General features: G+C 51.3%; 3 protein-coding genes and 1 long non-coding RNA gene across 9 annotated transcripts; 2 read left to right on the top strand and 2 right to left on the bottom strand.

Moving 5' to 3' along the window:
• Positions 1 to 1218: 1218 nt before the first annotated feature.
• LOC103187465 (olfactory receptor class A-like protein 4) lies at positions 1219 to 2145 on the bottom strand. The gene has a single exon (XM_007906972.2). The coding sequence runs from the start codon at positions 2143 to 2145 to the stop codon at positions 1219 to 1221; it is 927 nt and encodes a 308-aa protein (XP_007905163.1).
• A 4492-nt stretch (positions 2146 to 6637) lies between these two features.
• Positions 6638 to 7681, top strand: LOC121850713. The gene is made up of 3 exons (XR_006085721.1): positions 6638 to 6668; positions 6769 to 6965; positions 7657 to 7681. It is a non-coding gene; the product is annotated as an uncharacterized LOC121850713 (long non-coding RNA).
• Positions 7682 to 7832: 151 nt separating this feature from the next.
• Positions 7833 to 9163, bottom strand: LOC103187421 (olfactory receptor class A-like protein 4). Its single transcript, XM_007906911.2, is given in 2 exon segments — positions 7833 to 8767; positions 8770 to 9163. Coding segments are annotated over 2 exon segments (927 nt in total). The 5' UTR covers positions 8954 to 9163; the 3' UTR covers positions 7833 to 8024.
• Positions 9164 to 12045: 2882 nt separating this feature from the next.
• Positions 12046 to 24562, top strand: LOC103187420 (Golgi integral membrane protein 4). Of its 6 annotated transcripts, none has more exons than XM_042343711.1 (14): positions 12046 to 12067; positions 14469 to 14543; positions 15017 to 15066; positions 15789 to 15842; positions 16368 to 16506; positions 17086 to 17180; positions 18311 to 18472; positions 19574 to 19813; positions 20379 to 20539; positions 20919 to 21076; positions 21466 to 21548; positions 22091 to 22246; positions 22723 to 22794; positions 22938 to 24562. In XM_042343711.1, exons 1-14 carry the CDS (start codon positions 12064 to 12066, stop codon positions 22983 to 22985), a joined length of 1497 nt encoding a protein of 498 aa, XP_042199645.1. In that variant the 5' UTR covers positions 12046 to 12063; the 3' UTR covers positions 22986 to 24562. The 6 variants fall into 6 exon arrangements, with proteins under 6 accessions (XP_042199645.1, XP_042199642.1, XP_042199643.1 ...); XM_042343708.1 differs by lacking the exon at positions 12046 to 12067 and adding an exon at positions 12845 to 13027 and having other exon boundaries at positions 15792 to 15842; XM_042343709.1 differs by lacking the exon at positions 12046 to 12067 and adding an exon at positions 12845 to 13027 and having other exon boundaries at positions 17086 to 17168.

Below are 24562 nucleotides of genomic sequence, written 5' to 3'. Positions count from 1 at the left end.
CTGACCCCCAACACTGACCCTAATCACTGACCCTATATACTGACCCCCCTCCCAAACACTGACCCTAATCACTGACCCTATATACTGACCCTCCCCTCAAACACTGACCCTAATCACTGACCCCCAAACACTGACCCTAATCACTGACCCTATATACTGACCCCCCCAAACACTGACCCTAAACACACTGACCCTATATACTGACCCCCCCCAAACACTGACCTAAATCACTGACCCTAAATACTGACCGCCCCCCCCCCCAAACACTGACCCTAAACACTGATCCTAATCACTGACCCCAATCCCACTGACCCTAAACAATGACCCCAAACACACTGACCCTAGAGACTGGCCCTAATCACTCAACCCCAAACGCACTGACCCTGAACATTCACCATAAACAACCCCAAGTATTGACCCAAATCCCTTTATCCCTAAAGACTCGGCTCCTAAAAAAAAAGACCCCAAAAAAACTCCGCCCCGAATATTTACCCCCGAAACAATAAACCCGATACGGAAAATACAATAGGAATCAGTAACAGGGTCTGTGTGGAGGGTTTCGCGCTGTTCAGACGTCCCAAATCCCCTTTATTAGCCGTTTTCCGCGCTTAATAATAACAATAACAATAATAATAATAATCCTGGCATTTCATACGGCGCCTCACCACGTCTTCCAGACGTCACGGGATACACTGCAAAGTGTAGTGACTGTGTATTTTTGTGAGCGAAACGCGGCAGCCAATTGCGCGCGGCAGCGTTCTCCTCCCCACAAACAGTCGTGGACTGAAGAGGACCGATTTATTATCGTTTTGTTTTTCGGAGGGATTATTATTAGGGGGTGCGTGGGTGTGGGCGTGCGTGTGTGGGCGTGCGTGCGTGTGTGTGGGGGGGGTAAGGAAACTTGCCCAAGGTTTCGCCCTGACCTGCCGGGAATCGAACCCGGGTCTCTCGCTTGCCAGGGCGAGGGCCCTTGACCACTGAGCGACGGGATGCCGCTTGGATGAAAACGCTCGTCGCCCCACTCCCGGCGCCCGCTCCAAAATCAGCCGCCAATTGTGTGGCAGCGACGGCTCGGTAGCCGGCGTAATGCGCTGACGAGACACTGAGAGAGACACGTTCCAACAAGGACAAGGTATCAAAGGCACGGCTTTTTATAAAGCTTAGTAACGCGGAGATGTCGTCAATAATAATAATAATAATAATAATACACTGGCTCCCCTACGTGAGTTTAATACGCAGTATTTTGCAGATCTTGCCACGTAGCTTGCCGTGCCCCATGGCTAATATCAGCGGGCTGAAGCCAATAAACAACGAGGCGCTGTAGTTTGCCAGGGTCAGGATAAAGCTGGTGGCACTCCCTCGGTTGTAACTGTAATAGTTGACCGCCAACAAGTGGGTTCCCCAACACAGCACGAACAGGGTCACCAGAGCCATGATCACCTTGGCTGCTTTCCTCTCTACCTGCAAGCTGTGCAGCCGTTCGACCCCGATGGACCTCATGTGCTTCTGCAGGTAGTACACAGTGCTGAGGTTGGTGCCCAACATGAGCAGCATGGGCAGGATCTCCTGGATCACCAGGTAGGACTTGGAAACCGCCAATGCTGCCTGGGCGTTGGGAAAGTTCCACACGCACCCGAGGAACGGCTTGACGGTGGTGCTGACGATCATCAGGGACACTGTCTCGTTCCCGGAAGTGGCCTTGGCGTAGAACAGGGCGGGTATGGCGTAGGCGAAGTTGACCAGCCAGATGGCCAGCAGGGTGGCCGAGACAAAGGTGGCTTCCCTGGCCTTGGTGGACAACCGCACATGCTGCTTTATCTTCAGGAAGTAGAAGAGACTGAGGAGGAAAGTGACCCAAATGCTGACGCACCTGAGCCACACCCAGATGAACATGAACAGCCGGCACCAGCTCAGGGGGAGCAGCATCTCAACCCCCGACTCCAAGATAAACTCCGGGATGTTCCAGAAGATCGAAATCAGCAGGTTCACGATGGTCAGGTTGGTTAGGAGAATGTCGGAGGAAGGAAAACTGTGGTCCTCCAACACGATGGCCAGTATGGTCGCGAGCACGAGGAAGTTGCCCAGGGTACCCAGAAAGATCAGCGCTCCGTAGAAGATGATGTGAGGGTTAAATTGATACGTCATGCTCCCGTTTACCAGGCTTCTCAATAGCGTGTGTTGCACGCTATTAATAATCTACAACATTTAAAATTGTGAATAAAACATTACGCCGATGCGTTCCCGCTTACCTTATTAATGATAATAATCCTCACGTTCGATATAGGGCCTCATCGCGTCGTCGAGACGCCTCAAAGCACTTCACAGGATACAATGCAAAGTGTAGTGACTGTATTTTGTAGTATTATTGAGAGGAACCGGGGAGAGAGATTTCGCCCGCAAAATATACAGTCCATTCCGCTTTACGGTGTATCCCATGAAGCGCTTTCAACGACGTGACAAGGCGCTACATCAAATGCAAGGATTATTAGTATTTCTGATGGACAGAGGCACGGTGGCTCAAGGCCAATGGTAGGACAGAGGGAGCGTGGAATGAGCAAATAAAGGGGTTGAGGGCACGGGCAGGAGGATGGGGTCGGAGGAGGAGAGTGCGTGTCTAGGGAGCGGACAAGACTGTAACGGATTCGAGATGTAGAATGAGACCCGTTACCGTTTTGCTTCACCCACAAATGTAGTTCAGCGATGTGTTCACGAGATGGCAGTCTCCGTCAAGGAGAGAAAGGACCTGCCTTTCTGTACAAGAGCACTTTTATCACCTTAAAACATTTCAAAAGTGCTTCACAGTGATTATTGTGCAGCGACTGTTGCTGTAGACAAATTTGACAAAGCATTTTGCGCGCAGCGAGGTCCCGTTTTATCTAAGGGACTGTTGGCCAGGACAACGGGAAGAATCTCCTTCTCCTGGTTGAGCAGCCGCACGGATGGGATCTTTAGCGTCGGTCCGAAGCAAACTGGTTAGGTATCGAAGCTTTGCCCAAAAGGTGGAGTAAGTTAAATAGAGCAGCTTAAACATGGAGGAAGAAAAATAACATTTACGAAAAGGCAATCTGGGAATCGCAGAGGGATCATACGTTCTTTTACCTCGCTCACTTGGGCTCCAACAGCAGGACACAAGTTTATTATCTCTGCTGGCTGGATGGGTAAGTAAGAATTCAGCCATTTCAATTCGAGTGAATAACCGTTTAGATTCTACTCTCGCTGCACGGTTCTTCTTTAACAACGCCTTAGCACGCTGAACTGTGTAAAAGCACTTAAATAACAATCATAGTAATAAATAATGCTTACAACCACACAGCAGCCAGGAGTCAGATTGGCTCAGTTGGTAGCACTCTTGCCGTCGAGACAGAAAGTTGTGGGATGAAGTCCCACATCGGGACTTTGAGCTCATGTATTCTAGGCTGACATTTTAGTGAGGTGCTGGGGGGAAGCGCTGGAGGTCGGAGGTGCTGTCCCTCAATGAGGCGTTAAACCAAGGTCCTGTCTGCCACTCAGCTTGGGCGTTAAAAGATCCCATGGCACTACTCGAAAAGAGCAAGGAGTTTCACCCGGTCGATCTCCTGCCCAACAACCACCCAACAATTGTTCGTTAGCTTCGTGGCTGTTGTGGGACATTGCCGTATGCAAATTGGCCGCTGAGATTGTGTACAAAATAATAATAATAATCCTTGCATTTGATATAGCAGCTTTCACGCCTTCTCAACGTCTCAAAGCGCTTCACAGAATAGAGTGTAAAGTGAATTGGCTGTATATTTGTGGGAGAATCGCGGCAGCCAATTGCGCACAGCAGCGTCCCCCCACAAACAGCCGCGGATTGAAGTGACCAATTTATTATTGTTCTTTTTCTTGAGGGATTATTATCAGGGGTGTGGAGTAAGGAAACTTGCCCAAGGTTTCACCCCCTGCCGGGAATCGAACCCGGGTCTCTCGCTTGCAAAGCGAGTGCGCTAACCACTGAGCTACGGGACTCCACAAACACACAGTCACTGCGCCTTACAGCGAATCCGCGGAAGCGCTTTGAGACGTCCTCCGGGCGCGAAAGGCGCTGTAATCAAATGCAAGTTTCGGCTTCTCTCTCTTCATTTGCCTCTCGCTGATCCACGCGGCAGTGCAGCACTTATCAGGACAGAGCAGCCGGGCAAGTGACGTGGCTTCCATCTCATTCTTCGTTGATATGTCCTACAGAAGCTTACCTTGAAGCGAGTCTCTTCAGCGTGACTGGCAGAGCAGCATCTTGGTCTCTGTTCTGCTGTTACTTTATTTTTAAAGGTTTTTTTTTTCTTTGTGCTGACCAGGTAGAAACGCTTCATTTAACCCGCACCCTCTGCCTAGCAACCGGTGCGTTGGTTGATGAGCGAGCTAAGTATTTTCCGAAGGGTTTTCCGGTTTAATTCGCTCGCACCTGCAGCACCGTCGCGCGCGCTCCTCGTAAGCTGACGCCACTTCGTCGATTTCCGATTGCGAGGTCTCGACGGCGTTTTTCACTCTTTTAATGCGAAAGTTAACTCCTGTTCGTGAGGCTGATCGCCAGAGAGGTCAGGATTCACGGCGCACTCAACACCAACTGGGTCTGCTGGGAGGATAAACGTTAGCCCTGCTTCGCCGTGAAGTGAAGGCGTGTAGGTAGCTGTTCACTCATTCTGATCAGTTTCACTCAAAGAGACCGAAGCATCATCGTGTGCGCGAAAGGCTCTATGTGAACGCAACAATAATATAATAATCCTTGCGCCTTAATACGTTGTCGAGACGTCTCAAAGCGCTTCACAGGACACACGGTAAAGTGGAGTGACTGAATATAATAGCAGAGGTGAAAACCCCAGCTATAAACGTGACCGGGTGTGTGCATCGGACAGGCAGATCGCTCTCCTCCATACAGTCACCCACGAAGTACACAGTCACTTCACAGGTTACAGTGTATTTACGATATATCCCGTGAAGCGCTTTGAGACGTCTCAACCACACGATAAGGCGCTGGGTCAAATTCAAGGATCATTACTAGTATCACAGTGTTTCTCGTGAGCGCGGCTTCTATCATATGAAATGATAACCGGTTGTGGCTCGGATGCATTCAATCTTTGAAAACTTAAGACGTGTTTAAAAGGCTCTTGCTTCCTGCCAGCCTACGACACCGCAGTGCTAAGAGCAGCTTAGCATCCGGTCGTAAAACGAAGTCTGCTTCTGTGCCTCATTATGAATTTGAAACGATTGTAAACAACAGCTTGACGTGCGATAAAAGTCTGGAGACCCCTTTTTCCCGCTGACAGCGCATCTCACTTAATGACTGCCATGCGGTGCCGAGACCCTGATGAATAGATTTTTATTTTGCTGCTTCGACATTGAATTCCTGATCGTTATTTGCCTCTTGTGGGGCTCCAGTTCCCGTAAACACACTTGAAATTAGCAAAGACCAGGACCTCAAAGCATCATCTACTTCCTGCCGTCTCGCCTGCGGGCAAGAGTAATTGGGAAACCAATGCTCTCCGAGGTCTAATTATCTCCTTGGGTGGGACCATCAGCGGTTCCAGACCAAGACTTGTTTGCACCTGCTGATTTTTTGCCGCTGGGTGGATTAATTCCCCCCCTAAACACCAAGACTCCTTTGTTCACGGCCATTGAGTATTCTTCTCGTTCCTCCTCAACGATTTCTCTGCCGTCCTACACAATGCTTTTCCTCTCAGCGCCCTCACCGTCTTGAGATAAGAAGAAGAACAACCTTTGCATCAAAGCACCTTATCGTGCCATTGAGACGACTCGCAACATTTTACTGTAAAAAGTGTAGTGACTGTAACTGTAAGCCAAGCGTGACAGCTGGTTTGTGCACATCAATAGTGATGAGGTGAGTGACCAATTTTACTTGAGGGGATTGTTGGCCAGGACACGGTGGGAAAACTGCCCTTCTCTTTTCCTTCAAAATAGCGCTATTGAATCTTTAATGTCCACCTTGAGCAGACAGATAGGGAGGACCTTGGTGTAAGGTTTCAGCTGAAGCCCGTCACCTTCTAACACTACAGCGCTCCTCACCCAACACTGCACTTAGAGAGGTTGAGACAGCTCCAGACTACGCTTTCACAGAGAAGCACTTATTTTGTTCTGAAATATTTCTCAGCGTGTGTGCTTACTGCTTACGGGTGCTTTACAGCAAGTGGTAACCTCAGGGCAAGAACAGCAACAATGCGCACTGGGGTTAGCGACAACGTCTCATGAACAATTCAATTAAATTAATTGCTTGGTTCTCGTTGCCCGAAGGTCATTAACAGTAATGAGTTGGAGAACATTCCTCAACGACTGAGGTCTGTGTGAAGTTGGGATGTGTGCCTGACGTACACACACACACACACACAATCTATAACTGGTTCACGCCGCCTGTAATTGTGGTTCAATATAATTCAGTAAATGATTCAATCTGATAAGGTGCTATAAAACTGTTCTTCTTCCTTCTGTCTCTCCTTTCTTTCAGTGCAAACAATTCATGTGAATGAAGAGCTTCAGTCAGTCAGTCAGTCAGGTGGACGTCCCAAGGCGCTGGACAGTGAAGAGTGTGCACCCGTGCTGGGGGTTGGATTCGGGAGGGGTGGAGGCCAAGGAGGGGCGAGGGTGGAAGATGACCAAAGGCGCGGTCAAAGAGGATGGTCTTGAGATGGACCTTGAAGGAGGTGAATGCCCGACTGCAGATGGGGGGGTGGGCAGGGAGCGTGAAGCCAGCCGGCGTCTGCCTGATTGAATGCTAAATGGAATGTTGTCCCTATCTTTCAGGATCAAATTTCTTTCCTCCTTTTCAACGTGCTTTGAAGGGGGCTGAGCGTAGACTCGGAGTATGTTAACGCACAGCGAGTGGATGAGAATTAACGCTGCAAACTCCGAATAAAGAAGCAGTAAATTGAATCCCCTCGGGTGATGACGGCTATTGTGATGGAATGAGTACAGACTGAATTAATGACTTAGTGTCACACGTGCGTAAAGTTAATTCTTGCAGTCAAGTCATAATTGTCCCACGTTATGTAATAATATAGTGACAGATTGCAGAAAGTCACAAACTGTATCTCATTCTCACCATCAATGGGAGCAGTTTAATATAAACTCATTACATCCTGCAATTATCTTAAGTTTGGAGGAAGTAGATGTGCATCCATCAAATAAAACTGCTCATTCACTTTGTGACTGGCGCACAAATTGTCAGTTACTACACTTTCCAGTAAATCTTGTGAGGCGCTTCGAGGCATTTTAACGAAGTGATATGTCAAAGGCAAAAGAGCATTATTTTTAGCACTCGATCAATTATTTTTAAATCAATCCCATTTTCCAGCTCTTTCCCCATATCCCTAATGTTTTTAATGTCCAAGTTTTGAATGCCTGACCTCTTTTTTTGCTCGTTCATTTATTTCTCTTCTCTTCTCATTATTCTTCTGTTTCCTTCATCCTTTGCAGTTTGTTTTGTTTCCGTACAACCCCAACTTTCACTTCTTTTTAAACTAAACACCTCAGGAGACGGACTTACACAATATCAAAATGTAAGACTTGAGACTTTTAGCTGTAGAAATCTCAGGCTGATCTTTCGTGTGGTTTTTCTGATCACTGTGTAGTTTTACTGAGTACAGTGTACCGTTTGATTTGTTCCAATAATAATCCTTGCGTTTGATATAGAGTCTTAACACACGCCGTTGAGACGTCTCGAAGCTGCACAGAATATATTGCGAGGTGAATTGACTATATTGTGGGAGAATACGCACAGCAGTCGTGGAGTGAGAGATCCAAATTTTTTTTTTGGAAGAGTTTATTGGCCCCGGAAAGCGATCCGCCAATCGACTAACAACCGTGTTCCAACTTACTGCTTGGTAAACAGGGACGCGTGAAGTAAAAGAAACTTGACTAAACTTTGGCCCTGCCCGGGGAATCCTGTGAAGCACTTTGAGACGTCCTCCCGATGTGAAAGGCACGATATCAAATGCAAGGATTATTATGTTCATAGCCGCTAATATCTGACAACGCAGTTGTCGATATTGCCGCGTGTGCTACGGACAAAGACACTTTAGGATGTTCTTCAGCCTGTGTTTGAGCTTGCTGTGCCCCATCGCCACCACCAAGGGGTAAAGCCCTATAAACCCAGAGGCAGAAAACCTGGCTATGACCAGTAGATAATGGGTTGAAGGGCTTCCTTTGAAGTTATAATAGTTCACGGACAGCACGTGAGTTCCCCAGCAGAAGACGAACAGGCCGATCAGATACAGGATGGTTTTGGCCGCTCTCCACTCGTGGGAAATGCGGTCGCCCCCTGCGAGCTGAGAGTCCTGGACCTTCCTGTGATGTTGGTACAGAAAGAGCAAAGTGCCTGCGTTGGCGTAGAGCATTAGGACGACTGGAATGGCCTCATGCACCACCACGGACACCAGCGCGTAGATGAAACCGCTCTGTTTGGTTGGGAATGTCCAGACGCAGCCCAGCAGAGGCCGGATGGTGCTGCTGATCACGGCCAGGTGGTTGGTGCTGTTGGTCGAGTTGGAGGAGTAGCCCAGGGCAAAGCCGGAATAGACCAGGTTGACTCCCCACTCCGCCGCCATGAGGGCGATGACCCGCCTCCTCTCGCTTAGCCTCTCCAGGGCTCCCCGGCTGGTTCTGACCGTGACAAAGTGAAACCAACTCAGGCTGAGGGTCACCCAGATGCTGGTTGACCTGAGCCAGGTCCAGACGAACATCATCAGCCTGCAGCCCTCGCTGGAGAAAGAGACGGGGAGACCGGCATCCAAGGTCAGCAGTAGGTGTTCCTCGTCAAGGACAGCAGCAGGTTGGCCACTGCGATGTTGATCAGAATGAGGTCGGACGAGGAGAGACGGTTCCTCTCGCAAGTGCTGTCCATTGTGACGCTGATGACGGCGGAGTTGCCCAGGATCCCACAGGACACGAGCAGCCCGTACGCCACCACCAGCACCGGGTGTTCAGCCATGTTACGGCAGCCTGGAGAGGCAAACACAGTCTAGCAATTCCGACATGGGACTTGAACCCATCACCTTCTGCCCGACATAACGTTTCCCGTCGCGTAGTGGTTAGCGTGCTCGCCTCGCAAGCGAGAGGACCTGGGCTCGATTCCCAGACGGCAGGTTTACCTACCAGTAGTAGGCTGTTAGTGGATCGAGATTGCTTTTCCGGCCTTAATAACCGCTCCAAAAGAAAATAAATAAATTTGGTTACTCAATCCACCACAGTTTGCCCCTGTCCTCTGAAACTCTCTTGTAAAATCTTGTTGCCTCACTTCCTCTATCTCTTTCTTCCTTGAAAACAAACGGTAATTCTTCAACCAACATTCACTCAATGTCCTTAAATCTCTCTGTTCCCCAATTGGTGCTCTATTATATCCTGCAGCAGTAAGAAGAAACCCGTGTTGTTAGTCGATTGGCAGATCGCTTTTCTGAGGGTAATTATCCTTTCAAAAAAAAAAAGCGGTCACTCAATCCGCGGCATTTTTGTGGGGACGCTGCTGTGCGCAATTGGCTGTTGTGTTTCGCCCACAAAGTATACAGTCGATTCACTTTACGGCATATTCCGTGAAGCGCTTTGAGACGTCTCGACGATGTGTTAAGGCACTATATCAAATGCAAGGATTATATTGTATCTGTTAAGTGCTTTGCGTTGTTGTACACGTGTCTTGATCAGATTTTAGGTGCTACGCATCCTGAACCACTACACAAAGCCTGTAACCCATACCCTTACCTTACCCCCTAATACTAAATGTAGCTTATACGCCACACGTTTACATCATCTGCACCACTAATAGCTCGGAATTATCCTACATGTCTAACTCACACTGTATAACAAAGCTCGCATGTTATTTCTATGCGTATTTTGCACATTGTGCACACGTTATACATAACTTACCTCTTTTCTTCAAGGCAAAATGGAAAGTTAAACGAGATGAGTGCAACCGTGCTTGAGGTGGAGATGAGCGTGTGAATGAACGCGTCCAAATCCGGAACCAAGGAGCACAGTTGAATCCCTTTGGTCGCTACCCTGCCCCACAGACCAATTAATACCTTAGTTGATGCTGACACCGCGAGTGGCAGCCCGTTAGCGCTGAGCAAATCCCACGCACTCGGCCACTGCCTCGACTCTCACATCAACAATTCCCCGTCAGGCAAAGAGACTTCAACTCGCGTTTGGTTTTTTTTAAAAGCAGTAACTCAATTTGTAAAGTTTTGACACGTAATTTTACGGAACCTATGGCAATATTTATTTTCTTACCATATTGGGGTATTTGTCTTTTTTGGAGTATTCATCCTGATTTGGAAAAAATGAATTAACGTACAGGTTAAAAAAAAAAGTATTTTCTTTTCGAATAGTGCCGCTTAATCTCCACCTGAACAGGCAGATAATAATAATAATAACCTTTGCATTTGGTACAGTACCTTTTACATTGGGAGGATTTACTGTGAATTGGAGTGGCAAACACGGAAGCACAATTGTGCACAGCAATGTCCCACAAACTGTCTTGAAACAGGTGAACAATTTCATTTGGAGGATTATTGTCCAGGACACCGGGAGAAACTCCCTTCTCTTTTCAGGACCTTTAACCTCCACCAGAACGGGCAGACGGGACCTTGGTTTAACATCTCATCCTAAGGCCAACAACTCCCCCAGAGAGAAAAAAACGGACATTCACTTTATGGCTGTTCGTGGGACTTTGCCTTTGCGCAAACTGGCTGCGGCGTCTGCCTGCAAAACATAGTCACTACACTTCACGGTAAATCTCGTCTTAACGTCTCATCTGAAGCACAGTAGATGACCAGAGCGGAGGGAGAATCATCCCTCAGAGGGTAACCATTAACTTGACTGATCTATGTGTTTTTTTTTACTGTGTGCAAATTGGTTGTCGCCTTCGCCTACAAAATATACAGTCACTACACTTTGCAATAAAACCCTGTGAAGCGCTCAGTGGGACGTTTCAACAAAGTGATAGGTCGAAGGCAAAGTTTATTGGCATTAATCTCGTCCCATACAAGTTAAAAAAAACTTTTATTTACAGTGGGGGAGGGGCTGGATGCCAGAAGTGGGGGGGGGGTCTGGATATTCTGATGCTTGTTTTATGACACCCCTCTCCTCCCCCCCACACCCCACCACACACAGACACCACCACCCATTGGCAGCACCAAGAAACCAGTACTTTAGCACACGGCCACAGCAATGGGAGTTCATATTACTGTTCATACACAGAACATTTCTCCATCTGAATCCCCAGCCTTTATTAATAGAGGCAGCAAGAGAGGGGGCGGGGGGGGGGGGGGGGGGGGGGGGTGGTGGGGGAAGCAATGGCTTGATGGACCCTCAGCGGAAAATATTGTCATTGGCTTTAGAGTTGCAGCCCAAAAGCAGTTGCGGTATTCTCAGGAAGGAAAAGTAGGAAGAAAAAGAAAGGAGGAAGGAAAAGAAAGGCGGAAGAAAAGGGGCGGCGGTGGGGGGGGGGGGGGGGGGGTGTGGGGGGTGGGGAGATGGACGCTGTTGGCTCTTGGAAGGATCCTGAATTGGCTCTACCCAATGGGTAGGAAGGAGGCGAGAGGATGCTATGGGGGGGGGAGTGGGGAGTGGGGAGTTTCAAGAGAAGCGCATTGGCGGCTCAGTGGGGTTTTGGGGGGGAAGGTTCTGAGCGGCTTTGCCCAACTCCTCCTGAGACCATCAGCTGTGGGCACAGGGGGTTGTCCCACTTTCTGTGGCCAAACACAGCTCGAAGACACAAGAGGAACACACACACAGAGAGAGAGAGAGACAGACAGAAGCCTCTGGTTGGGTTGTCCATAGACATCCCGCCCCTCTGGTGGCTCAGCCCATTGGCTTTTGGGGTGGAATTGACAGGAAAAACCCAGAGACACGTTGGTCAATGTCAGTGCCAATTACTCCACTTCCTAAAAATGTACCAAGTTAACGTGAGATGAGGGGTTTGGGGGGGAAGGAGGGCTGTGGGGGTGTGTTTTTTTGTGAAGCTCTCTCTCTCTCTCTCTCCATCACTCACTCACTCACTCAAACACACACAAGGGATCTGCTGGACCACAGAGGGAGGAGGGAGTGATGAGTGAGTGAGTAAGAGAGAGGAGGGAGGGAGGGAAGGAGTGAGAGGAGGGGGAGGAAAGGGAGAGCAAAGGGGGGAAGTAGGAAGGAGGGAGAGAGAGAGAGGAGAGTAGGAGGGAGAGAGAGGAGGAGGAAAGTGAGAGGAGGGAGAGAGAAGAGGGAGACAGGAGGGGGAGAGTGAGGAGGAAGAGAGTGAGGAGGAGGGGGAAAGTGAGTAGGAGGGAGAGAAGAGGGGGAGAGTGAGTAGGAGGGGGAGAGAGAGAGGAGAGGGAGAGAGAGAGGAGGGGGAGAGAGGGGGAGAGTGAGGAGGGAGTGAGGGAGAGAGAGAGAGGAGGGGAAGATAACTCCAGCCTCAGCCTCGGGGGGTGATTGCTGGTGACTGTCTGGTGGCTGTCTGGCTGTGGGGTGGGGGCTGTCTGGCTGTGGGGGTGGGGGCTGTGGGGTGGGGGCTGTCTGGTGACTGTCTGGCTGTGGGGGGTGGGGGCTGTGGGGGTGGGGGCTGTCTGGTGGCTGTCTGGCTGTGGGGGGTGGGGGCTGTGGGGGTGGTGACTGTCTGGCTGTGGGGTGGGGGCTGTGGGGGTGGTGGCTGTCTGGCTGTGGGGTGGGGGCTGTCTGGTGGCTGTCTGGCTGTGGGGTGGGGGCTGTCTGGGGGCTGTCTGGTGACTGTCTGGCTGTGGGGTGGGGGCTGTCTGGCTGTGGGGTGGGGGCTGTCTGTGTGGGGTGGGGCTGTCTGGTGACTGTCTGGCTGTGGGGTGGGGGCTGTCTGGGGGCTGTCTGGCGATGGGGGGTGGGGGCTGCCGGAGGCAGAGGGGGCTGTGGCAGACGGGGTTTGTGGCTGTGGCTCTGGTGGGAGTGGGTTTGGGGGTTTATATGTACAGTGACCTGAGGGGGAACCTGAGGAGCGCTGAGGTTTTGGCTCAGAAATACAAACAGCAACAGGAGACCGTGTCCGCTCAGCTACAAGGTGAGGGGGGGGGGGGGCACAGGGGGGGGCACACAGAGACACAGGGGGGGGGGACACACACAGAGACAGGGGGGGGACAGACACAGGGGGGGGGACAGACACAGGGGGGGACAGACACAGGGGGGCGGACACACAGAGACACAGGGGGGGGGGCACAGAGACACAGGGGGGGGCACACACACACACACAGGGGGGGGGGGGCACAGGGGGGGGGACACAGAGACACACAGGGGGGGGGACACAGAGACACACAGGGGGGGGACACAGAGACACACAGGGGGGGACACAGAGACACACAGGGGGGGGGACACAGAGACACACAGGGGGGGGGACACAGAGACACACAGGGGGGACGACACACACAGGGGGGGGACACACACAGAGACACACAGGGGGGGGGACACACACAGGGGGGACACACACAGAGACACACAGGGGGGGACACACAGAGACACACAGGGGGGGGGGACACACACACAGGGGGGGACACACACAGAGACACACAGGGGGGGGGACACACACACAGGGGGGGGACACACACAGAGACACACAGGGGGGGGGGACACAGAGACACACAGGGGGGGGGGGACACACACACAGGGGGGGACACACACAGAGACACACAGGGGGGGACACACAGAGACACACAGGGGGGGGGACACAGAGACACACAGGGGGGGGGGGACACAGAGACACACAGGGGGGGGGACACAGAGACACACAGGGGGGGGAGGACACAGAGACACACAAGGGGGGGGGGCACAGAGACACACACACACACAGAGACAAGGTGGGGGGGGGGGCACAGAGACACACAGAGACAGGGGACACACACACACACACAGGGGGGGGGATCTCACACACACAGACACACAGGGGGGGGGGGGGGCACACACACAGATACACAAGGTGAGGGGGACACACACACACACACACACACAGACAGACAAGCTAACCCCGTCTCAAGACCCAAGTGAAATGCGAACGGGGGGGGAATTAACACTGAGAAAAGAAATAGGATCCAGGAGATCAGGAAAGTTTATTTAGCAAACTTCAGGAGGGAATCTGGCTTTGTCTGCTTCACAGAATGATCCTTTTTCCTTACTGCGGTCGGTCGATCGGTCGGTGAAAAGTTTTCAGATAACGCTGAACAAAACGACAGAGTTTACTTTAGTTTTTTTTTTTTTGTCTATTTCTGACCGTCTGTGACGTGTGCATTTCCAAGTAGGAATTCCTTCCCTCTTGAGGATCGTGTTTCGCTGACAAACGCACACCGTCGCTCCACTTCCCAGCGTGTCCCGCGAAGCGCTCAGAGACGTCTCTGCTGCTGCTGCTGCTGCTGCTGTTGTTATCGTCACAGAAAGCTTTAGAAAGAGCGAGAGGTAGAGAAGCCCGGTGTGGGTTCACCGTCTAACCCTAACCCTGTCTCCTCTCTTGCAAGTTGTGTACGAACATCGATCGAGGCTGGAACGCTCTTTACAAAAGGAGAGAGGGGACCACAAAAAAACCAAAGAAGGTGAGAGAGAGAGAGAGAGAGAGAGAGATCGCGCGAAGCCGTGGCTTACAGCTGCCATTTGTCTGTTCTCACAGCTCTGAGGAACAACAGCCTCAAAACCTGATGTCTCGGAGAGAACTTTTAAGACACGACACGATTTAACTTTTAATAAAGACTGTCGAGGGTGGGGGGGGGTGGGAGCGATGACCGAAAGGGCGATCAAAGAGTCAAGTCTCGAGAGGGGGGGGGGTGTGGGATCACAAGAGACAACTGTCCTCAGGGCTGTGACCAGGTTGAATTTAATAAAAGTAGTCACCGTGGAGGTCAGTGAGAGCGTTTCGCCCACAAATATACGGTCGATGCACTTTACAGTCTATTCTGTGAAGCGCTTTGAGACGTTGAGAAGACGTGAAAAAGCACGATATCAAATGCAAGGATTATATATTATTATTGTTACAGACTGAACCTGCAGAAGTGTCTTTGTTTATTTGTAGATTTTCTGGTGTATAAGCTGGAAGCCCAGGAAGCTCTGAGTAAAGAAAAGGTAAGGAGACACTTTTCCGTAGCTATTGTTCCCTCTTCCCTACACTCCTGACCTGAGGTTCACTAATCCCCAAAATGTTTACAGCCCCCGAAACTGAAACCCATCTTAGTTCGGCTCCCGTTTAATTAACAACACGGACTGGCGTTTACCTGGTGCCTTTCGCATCAAGTGAAAGTCTCCGAGCGCTTTCCGGCCAGAAAAACAAAAAGCACAGTTGCCAAAAGTAAAATGCGATATAAAGTGTTTTGCCGGTAAAATAAAAGCAAATCCGGATGTGAAAGTCTATTCTAAAGCATTGGCTCCCAAGTTTTGTCTACCCCACATCCCTCATCTTAACCCTTCCATTTCCCCCACCCCTCCCTCAGTGGTTAGAGACAAGCGAGAGGACCTGGGTTCGATTCCCGGGTGGGTCAGGGCGAAACCTCGGGCAAGTTTCCTTCCTCCAACCACCCACCCACACACACACACATACACACACGGCTGATAATAATCCCTCAAGAAAAAGAAAACAATAATAATTGGGCCACTTCCGTCCACGACTGTTTGTGGGGACGCTGCTGTGCGCAATTGGCTGCCGGGTTTTGCCCACAAAAATAGAGTCAATTCGCTTTACGGTCTATTCTGTGAAGCTTTGAGACGTCTCGAAGACGTGGAAAGCGCTATGTCAAATGCAAGGGTTATTATTATTATTTTTTTAATGTAACGTGAACTGTTCTCCACAGCAGGATGCTATGAACCGCTACAGCGCACTGTCCTCACAACACAAGATACTGAAGGCAAGTGTAAAAAGCATCGTCAACACATCACTGACAGACTCAGGACTGCCCAGATCTGTTCCAATCGTTGCTGTGACCGGGACATTCATTCCCTGTCGGGCATTTCCTAGATTAAATAAAGCCTGGGATCACTTTGAAGCGTTCGTCTGCTGGGAAAGTTATTCATCTCCTGGAAATAGGGAGGAGGAGGGGGGAGAGGACTAGGTACAGTGACCTTTCCCCCGTGCCTTTCGCATCGGGAGGGTGACTCTCAGTGCTGGGCAGTTAGGGATTTGGACCCAATAATAATAACAATATTCCTTGCATTGTTATCAAGTCTTCGAGACGTCTCAAAGCGTTTCGCAGGATACACAACGCGACTGTATTTTGTGAGTGAAACGCAACCACGTGTGTGATGGGAGAAGGACAGGGTCGGGTCGGGGAAGAGGGGAGGGGGTTTAAACCGCTGCTTTGAGCTGAGCCAGGAATCTGACCTTCCCTCCCCCCTCTCTCTCCCTCTCTCTCTCTCTCTCTCGCCTCGCACAGAGCCAACAGGATGACGTGAGGAAACAGCTACAGGATTTACAGCTGCAACACAACAGCCTGAAGCTGGAGCACAGGAAGGCTCTGGATCATCACACGCAGAGCCAGCAGCAGAAGCAAGCCGAGATCAGCCACTTACAAGGTTCTCAGCAGCCTCGTTATTAACGCACGTTCATACGAGTCCGGTGGAGTAGTGGTTAGAGCGCGCGCCTCGCGAGCGAGAGGACCCGGGTTCGATTCCCGGGCGGGTTAGGACAGGGCGAAACACTAGGCAAGTTTCCTAACTCCACACACACCCACACCTGCCTGTGTTTACCTAGCAATAAGCAGGAACCCGGTTGTTAATCGATTGGTGGATGGTTTTCCCCGGGAGGGTGGTGGGGGGGGGGTTAATAACCTCTCCATAAAAAAATGAAAACCAAAAATGTGGTCACTCAATCCACGACGGTTTGTGGGAGGGCGATGGGCGCAATTGGCTGCCGTGTCTTTGCCCCCCAAATACCCGGTCAATCCACTTGGCAACGTATTATCTCCGTGAAGCGCTTTGAGGCGCGACGTTTGCTCCACGGGAGGCGCCCGATCGAATCGCGCTCGAATGCCTCGATAACCTTTCTTCTCGAGAGGTCTTTGCACAGACGCGGTTTCCAGATCGGGTTCGGCCCCAGGAGCTTCGAACGGTGACCGCTCGCTTCCTCTGACGCGACTTATCCTCGCTCCGCAGATAGCGTGTCCCTCCTGAAGGAGGAGAGCAAGCAGCTGAGGAGAGCTCACCAGCAGGTCCACACACAGCTACAGCAATCCGAGGTACAGCCCGGGGTGAGGGGCCGCAGCACACCCGAGCCTCCCAGCTCCTGGGTCTCACCCGGGTGTCATTCTGGCTGCTCAAGTCAGCAGCGCTCTTGCCGACGAGTCTGAAAGTTGTGGGTTCGAGCCCTACTTCGGGGCTTTGAGCTGGCGGTCTAGGCTGACCCTCCCAGGCAGCGCTGAGAGAGACGCGGCCCTTCAGATCAGACGTTAAACTGAGGAACCAGTCTGTGTCTGTTCAGTTGGATGTTAAAGGTTCCATGTGCGAGAGTGTGGGATTTGTGTGTGTGGGTGGATGGTTTGTGCATATGTGTGTGGGGGTGTTGTGTGTGTGTGTGGGGGTGTGTGTGAGTGATTCTGCAGTGTTGGGTTGACAGACGGCAGTGAGGGGCATTAAAGGGGAAGCTGTGAACGAAGTGATCTTGCGTGGGGTGATCATAGCGGAGGCGAGTGGCCGTGTTGCGTGCAGTGGCTTTCGCAGGCGGTAAAACGAGTTGTTTCGGGTAGATGATGAGTTACGACGCCTCCCATCACTTAGCAACCAGTGGATTGAGACCTGGTATTTAACATTAAAACCTACATTTGTACTAATAGGGAATCTGATTGCACACCGGAGGAGGGGGGGAGCTGTGTGTGATGTTGGGAGCTGGGGGTTGGGAGTCGGTGAATATTCAGTCATAGAAACATGGGAACAGCCATTCAGCCCCTCGAACCTGTTGCGCCCTTCTATAAGACCACGGCTGATCTGTACCTCAACTCCAATCACCCTCCGTTGACCCGTATCCCCTGATCCCCCCCGACCCAACAGCGGCAAAACCAGAAACGGTACAAATGTCACTTCAGGGTATTGCTATCGGGTGAATAAAACCTCAGCCGGGGACTGGCCATTAACCGATGAGACGAGCAGATCGTCCCCGTCCACAAACTCTTATTAAACGCAACCCGAACCCATCGCGTTGCTTAAGACAAACCAAAGCAAACCAAACTACTGATGGGTGGGAATGAAAAAAGCGGAAGTGGCCGGGAACAGGCAGCAGGTCAGGCAGCGTCTGCGGAGAGAGAGAGGAAAGGGAGTTAGTGTATCGGGTGGGTGACCTGTGGTCAGAACTGACTTGACGGCAGTGATTGGTGTCGTGTCCCAGGCCCAGGCGGAGGAGTTCAGGCAGCTGAAGGATGCTCTGCACAAGATGCCAAGCTTCAAGAGGATCACACAGAACGCTGCAATGCCGTGGGTAGAGAACCAGGCCCTGAGAGGGCAGCCCCCGGTTCCCGGCAACAACCATTGGCAGGTCCCAGCGCAGAAGGTACGGTTAATAACAATAATGTTAATAATCCTGGCGTTTGACCCGGCGCCTGATCACGTCTTCGAGACAACTCAAAGCGCTTCACGGGACGCGCTGTAAAGTGGAGCGACTGTGTACTTTGTGGGCGAAACGCGGCAGCCGATTGCGCACAGCAGCGACCCCCCCCCCCCCCCTCCCCACAAAACAGTCGCGGTTTCCTCTGATGATGAAAACGGTTGGAAATGTAGTTCCGCAATTCTGTTCCGGCCTTTTAAATTACTCGTCAGGTAAACTGCCTTCTCCGTTTCAATCCTGTGAGTGATCCCATTGCACTACCACTACTCTGTAAGAGGCTGGAGTTTCTCCTGGTGAGCCAGGCTAACGATGCCTCCGAGATTGTGCTGGTGATTAGTACTGCGTTCCACTGGCCAATACGCAGTCACTACGCTCTACAGCAATTGTCTGTCAAGCTCAAGCAGAAAAACTACTTACTTTATTCTCGTTTAGAGATGATATTGACGCCACATTTAGCTGCTGTAACATGCTGCGTGATGTTATGCACATAAACCGACAGGATGGACTGTAATCAGCACAAGCAGTGGTTTGGAGGCTTTCCTGTTTGTATTAAATCTCTAACTGGGTCAGTGGAGAACTCCATGACTCTGTAAATGTAATTGCTTCTATGAGCCTCTCTGCTTCCCAGCTGATGACCCTTGAAGTTTTTTTGTGGGTATGTGTGTGGAATAGAATAAATCCTTCCACACAGAATAAATCCTTTGATAAATGCACTCACCAGAAGCTCTCCGGCTGCCGCCTGATCTGGTTTATAATAATAATCCTTGCATTTGATGATAATAATATTATTCCTTGTGTTTGATGATAATAATAATAATCTTTGCATATAAAAACAATAATATTATTCCTTGCATCTGATGATAATAATCCCGGCATTTGACACAGCACCTTATCACGTCTTTGAGACGTCTCAAAGCGCTTCACAGGATACACGGTAAAGTGGAGTGACTGTGTGTTTTGTGGGCGAAATGCGACAAAAGCCAATTGCCCGCACACAGTTTGACTGAATCAGGGATCTGCACTCTCACCGGCTGCTTCTCTGCCTAGGAATTGACTGCACGTCCGTTGGACAGGCTGGTTCCTGGAGGGCAGGCATTCCCGGCTCCCCCTGACCGAGGAGACGGAAACCCGCAGGGAATTGCCCCGGAGCATCCGGCGTTCCGGGGTCAGGGTCCAGGCCTGGCGGGGTGGGCCGGGCACGGGCCCAGGGCGCGCTCTCAGGAGGAGAGCGTCAATCGTGTGGTTCGATTCACCAGGACGGTGAACAGCCTGCAGCCAGGAGCCACGGTGAGTTAGTGAGCGTGGCGTCTCGCAGTGAGGCTGCTTGTACACCCGGGGTGAGGGGGCGGTCTTGGTCTTAGACAAGCCCCCGGGGAAGGGGAAGGGGGAGGGTAACCAGCCCCGGGGAGTGGGGGGGAATCTGGGGTTGGGGTAACCAACAATACCAAACGACAACCAAGTTGCATTGCGTTTACGGGTGACCAAAAAGTCGTGATATCTGCCCTGTTATCTTGGAAAAAAAATCATCATTTTCTTTAAGACTTTTAATAATGGTGTCACCACTTTTTGGTCATCGCACTTTTCAGGTCAGCAGGACATCCCCAAGGCGCTGGACAATTGGGGGTTTGTACCCGAGCTGCGGGTTGGGATTTGGGTATCGGAGAGGGGTGGGGGGCGTTGGGTTGGGGGAGAAAAGGTGACTGTGGGGAACGATGGAAAAGGAAGGTATTGAGGTGGATTAGCCATGGACCAGGCCTCGAAGGGAGTGTGTGTTGCATTCACTGGTAATTGGGAGTTGAGGGGAGCTCCAACGAATCTCGTTCTCACGAAACTCGCTTCTCATTTAATCCAGGGAACAAAGCCTGAGCTGGTGGTGGAGGGTAAGACGCTCGATGTGGCCAGTCCGCAAGGTCCCTTGCTGGCGGGAAGGGCCGGAGAGAGGCCGAAGCCCTTTATCGTCAGTGACGCGAGGCCAGACAGTCGCGAGACTGAGAACCGAGGGAAACTGAAGAGGTGTGTACCCTCTGCTGCACACGACACGTTTACACGGAGCCTTTCACATCGGGAAGACGTCCCAAGGTGTTGGACAGTCAGGGATTTGGACCGGAGCTGGGGGTTGGGATCAGTGGTTGTGGGGGCGGGGGGGCTGGGGGAGATGGATGGCAGGGAGGGTGGTTATGGGAGGGTGGCTGAACAGGCGGTCAACGAGGAGGGTCTTGAGACGTGCTTTGAAGGAGGCGAGGGAGGGAGCGAGCAAGACGAAGGGGACTGTGGGATGCAGTTCCGAGGAGCCGGGGGCATTCTCACCGCGTGGGACATGTTCTCTCGGCCGCAGTCACCGTGGGTGATGCCGGCAGTTTGAACCACTCCATCGTGTCTCTTTGTGTCACAGCTGGAATGAAGTGATCAATGATGTGAGCCGGCGAGGCCAAGCTGGGCAGAACCTGATGGACCTGGAGAGAACGAGAGGCCAAGATGACAGGGACGCCCAGTGGGCCAATATAGAGCCCGCGGAGGAGAAGTCAGACGACGACGAGGATTTAGATATAGGTCTGGCATCATTTAAAGTCTTTATTGATTTATTTATTTGTTTGTTTGTTTGTTGTATCAGTCTGGCGCAGTGGTAGCGCTCTCGCCTCCGAGTCACCGGGCGAGAGAAACCTGCCCCCGTGTGTCGTGTTACCAGCTTTTCTTGACACATCACTCTTCCCAGAGAAGAGAAGCGACTGCACGGACGAAGAGCATTCGGCCCCATTCAGCCAGTTCCTAATCTTCAATCCAAATGTCTTCATTGCTCTCTGTGTGTGTGTGTGTGTGTGTGAGTGAGTGAGTGAGAGAGAGAGTGAGACAGTGCTGCCCCCTGTTGGTGGCGGAGACCTCTTTCTGCCACTCGCACGGGCTCAGCCACACTCAGAACCAGTTTTGCTCTGGCCTTTCAGAGGACGAGTTGGACGAACCAGACGAGAAACCTTTGCTGAGAAACTTCGGGTCCAGGAAAGGGTCAATCGTGCAGGAACCCCTTGTGAGTTGAGCCGCTTTGCCTTTGCCTGCTGTGTAAAATAACAATGCCGTCACTCAACCCACGGCTGTTTGTGGCACACGCACACGCACACACACACACTATGCCGTGCGCCGCCGGGATTATTATTATTGTTGTTATTATTATTGTTAGTAATCATTATAATCCTGGCATTTGACACAGCGCCTCGTCACGTCGTCGAGACGTCTCAAAGCGTTTCGCGGGATACACTGGCAAGTCATTGACTGTGAATTTTGTTGGCAGCCAATTGTGCCCACCAGCGTCCCACAAACAGTCCGTGGAGCGAGTGACCGAATTAATGAAGAGGGGGGAGGGAGATAGTGAGCGAGCGAGCGAGGCAGAGGGATTACCATATTTAAGTGTCAAACACCCGGGGAGGGGAGGGGGAGGGGGAGCGGGTGGGGCACGTGAAGTGGGTGGGAGAGTTGGCAGGAGGTGGCGCGAAGGCAGGGAGGAGCGATGCCGCCTGACCTCGTTCCCCTCTCCCACCGGCCGGGCTGGTTCCTGGGGTTTCTCTCTTGCAGATCCCTGGGGCGGAGCAGGACCCGGCTCAGGACCCCAACAACCAGGGGGAGGACGAGTTTGAGGAGGCGGAACAGCAGCAGCAGCCGAGCTTCGCAGCCAAGGGCGCCCTGGACACCGGCAAGGAGCCCGACCTCTTCCTGAAGCAGGAACCAAAGGTCAGTGTAAGATCCTGGGCTCGCGGTGAGCAGAACCTGCAGCTTGTTTGACCTGGTCCTTCCAGAGAGCCTGCTCCACCGTCGCCTCCCATCACCGGGTCTTAACTGAGTCCCAGTTCATTTGCACTGGGATTCGGCTTCCCACGTTAACTGCCAAGTTTGTGTGAACGTGTGTCCGTCTCTGAACTCGATGTCCGGCAAATCAAGGTGGTTTTAAAAAAAAAAAAAAAACCTGGTGAGTAAAAAAGGCCATTTCCTTCCCGGCATTCGCAGCTGTCCCGCTCTTTCCCCCGGATAAGCTGCAACAAAGTCAATTCACTGTGAATCGTTCTTGGTTTGAACTCTGTGGGTTTTCGTCGATTTCTAATGTATTCCCTACGTGGCTTCGAAGACGTTAGCTCGATGTGAAAGGCCCTACGTGAATGTTCCTGTTTTTATTTTCTTTCGTGTTTTTTTTTTTCTTTTTGGCAACGCAGGGTCATGAAGGAGCAGGACAAAATGGAGATGAGGGAATGGAAAACTATCAGGAAGATCAGGAGGCTGAGATCGTGAGTGCTGTGAACTTTACAATAATCCCAGAAGCACATCTTTTAACTGTCCTCTGTCTGTGGGTCGGTCGGTCTGGTCTGTCTGTAGCCTTTGACTGGGTAGTGGGTGCTCTGACTGTTCCTTTGTGTTTTTTTTGAGGCAGGAAGACCACGCTGGGGAAATCGAGGATGACAACAATCTCATTGACTAGGATCCGAGGCCGGTATCTCAGACAATTAAGTCAGTAAAGGCCGCGGACCGCTGAGCTCAAACCGGAGCGGGATTTGTCGAGCCAGCGAGCGGGTGAACGATTCGTTGACTCTCTCTCTCTCGTCAGCAGTTGGGATTATAGTGGAAGAAGCTCGTGACTATTTGAGGAAAGGTGCTCGTGTTATCGCTGCCGATTCACTCTCCCGAACCGCGTTTAATTCTGCCAGGCTTGCCCGCCCGCCCGCGACTTACAGGGTCGGCTCAATCGCGGAACGGACAAAGACGTTGTTCTCCGAGCGATTGGAGACGTTAGCAAGTCCTCCGCGCATCTCAATTCAGTGGGTTCGGCTGCGTTGCATTAATAGGCGCTTTGCTTAAGTTGTCCACCGTCTGAGTGACGAGGCTTTAAACTCTGACTCGTTGAGTTCTCTCCTCCTTTGTGCGATACGTACCTGTCGCATCCCAGCTGGCGGGTCACACTTACTGCGCTTGAACTTGTCCCGAGTGCACAGATGTCCCATGGCTTGGTGTCCTGTCTGCTTGGACCAACCACAAGTGCTCCCCTCTCGGACCCCCCTCTCCCCGTCGCTACCCCCTTCTTGCCTCTCGAGGTAGCTCATGCAACTCAAACTCCTCATCTTAAGAACGGAGGCGAGAGACACCTTTTAGTCACACCGAAACCTTTTATTGCACTGGTTCCTTCTTTTAAGATACCTAGGAAAACAGGAACACACAAGGCCAGTCTTCCCCCAGCCACTTACTGTTCGCTTAAACCCTTTCAGCACCAGGAAATAATCTGGTAAAGCATCATCGCTGGATGTCCTTCGAGCCTAGTATATCCTTCCTAAGGTTGGAATGCCACCAAAACCGAACGCTGTTCTCTACACGAGGTCTGACCAGCACTCGATCGATAATAACAGGAGAGACACCATCTTTTGTACTCCAGAACTTGTGTGAAAAATGCCGTAAATCCCATTTGCCTTCTTGCCTGCTTTCTCTTAAGTCATTATTTCCAAGAACCTCAGGGCTCTCGTCCTCCAGTCTTTCTCTTACAATCTGTAAGCTTCTAAAGCCCCCCCCCCTCCCAACCTTTGCTAAACCTGGCCCCCTAATTGACTTACCTGGTACCGTTTACGGTGTATCCCACGAAGCCCTTTGAGACGTCTCAACGACGGGATAAGGTGCTGTATCAAATACAAGGATTATCATCATCATTATTATTGTTCAAGGTTTAAAAAGTTCCTGTTGCAAGGCAGCAGTGTGTAGCACTGTGGTCGTGACCTTCTGTACGGCTCCTTTAGCTCGAGGCCTCATCAGCTCCTTCTGGCGCGTGTCGTGTTTTTTTTTTTGTACGCAGCGATCGGCAGCGACTTGTCATAGGCAGAAATCTTTTACGGTTCGTTTATTGCCGCAGACTGTCCAAATGTCGCCTGCAGTTTGAGATTGAAGCAAACGGACAGATGGACAGTTCCGTGCTGCTTATGCTGAGCGTTTCTTTCGTACCTGATGGGAATTGTAATATTTAAACCTATTTGCCCCCCCGCCCCCCAATTGAATGGTCGAGATGATAATAATCCT

The sequence above is a fragment of the Callorhinchus milii genome, unplaced genomic scaffold (assembly GCF_018977255.1).
Source record: "Callorhinchus milii isolate IMCB2004 unplaced genomic scaffold, IMCB_Cmil_1.0 Scaffold24, whole genome shotgun sequence".
Classification (NCBI taxonomy): Eukaryota; Metazoa; Chordata; class Chondrichthyes; order Chimaeriformes; family Callorhinchidae; genus Callorhinchus; species Callorhinchus milii.
Note: the sequence above shows the minus strand (reverse complement) of the source record. Positions and strands in the feature narration are given on the sequence as shown.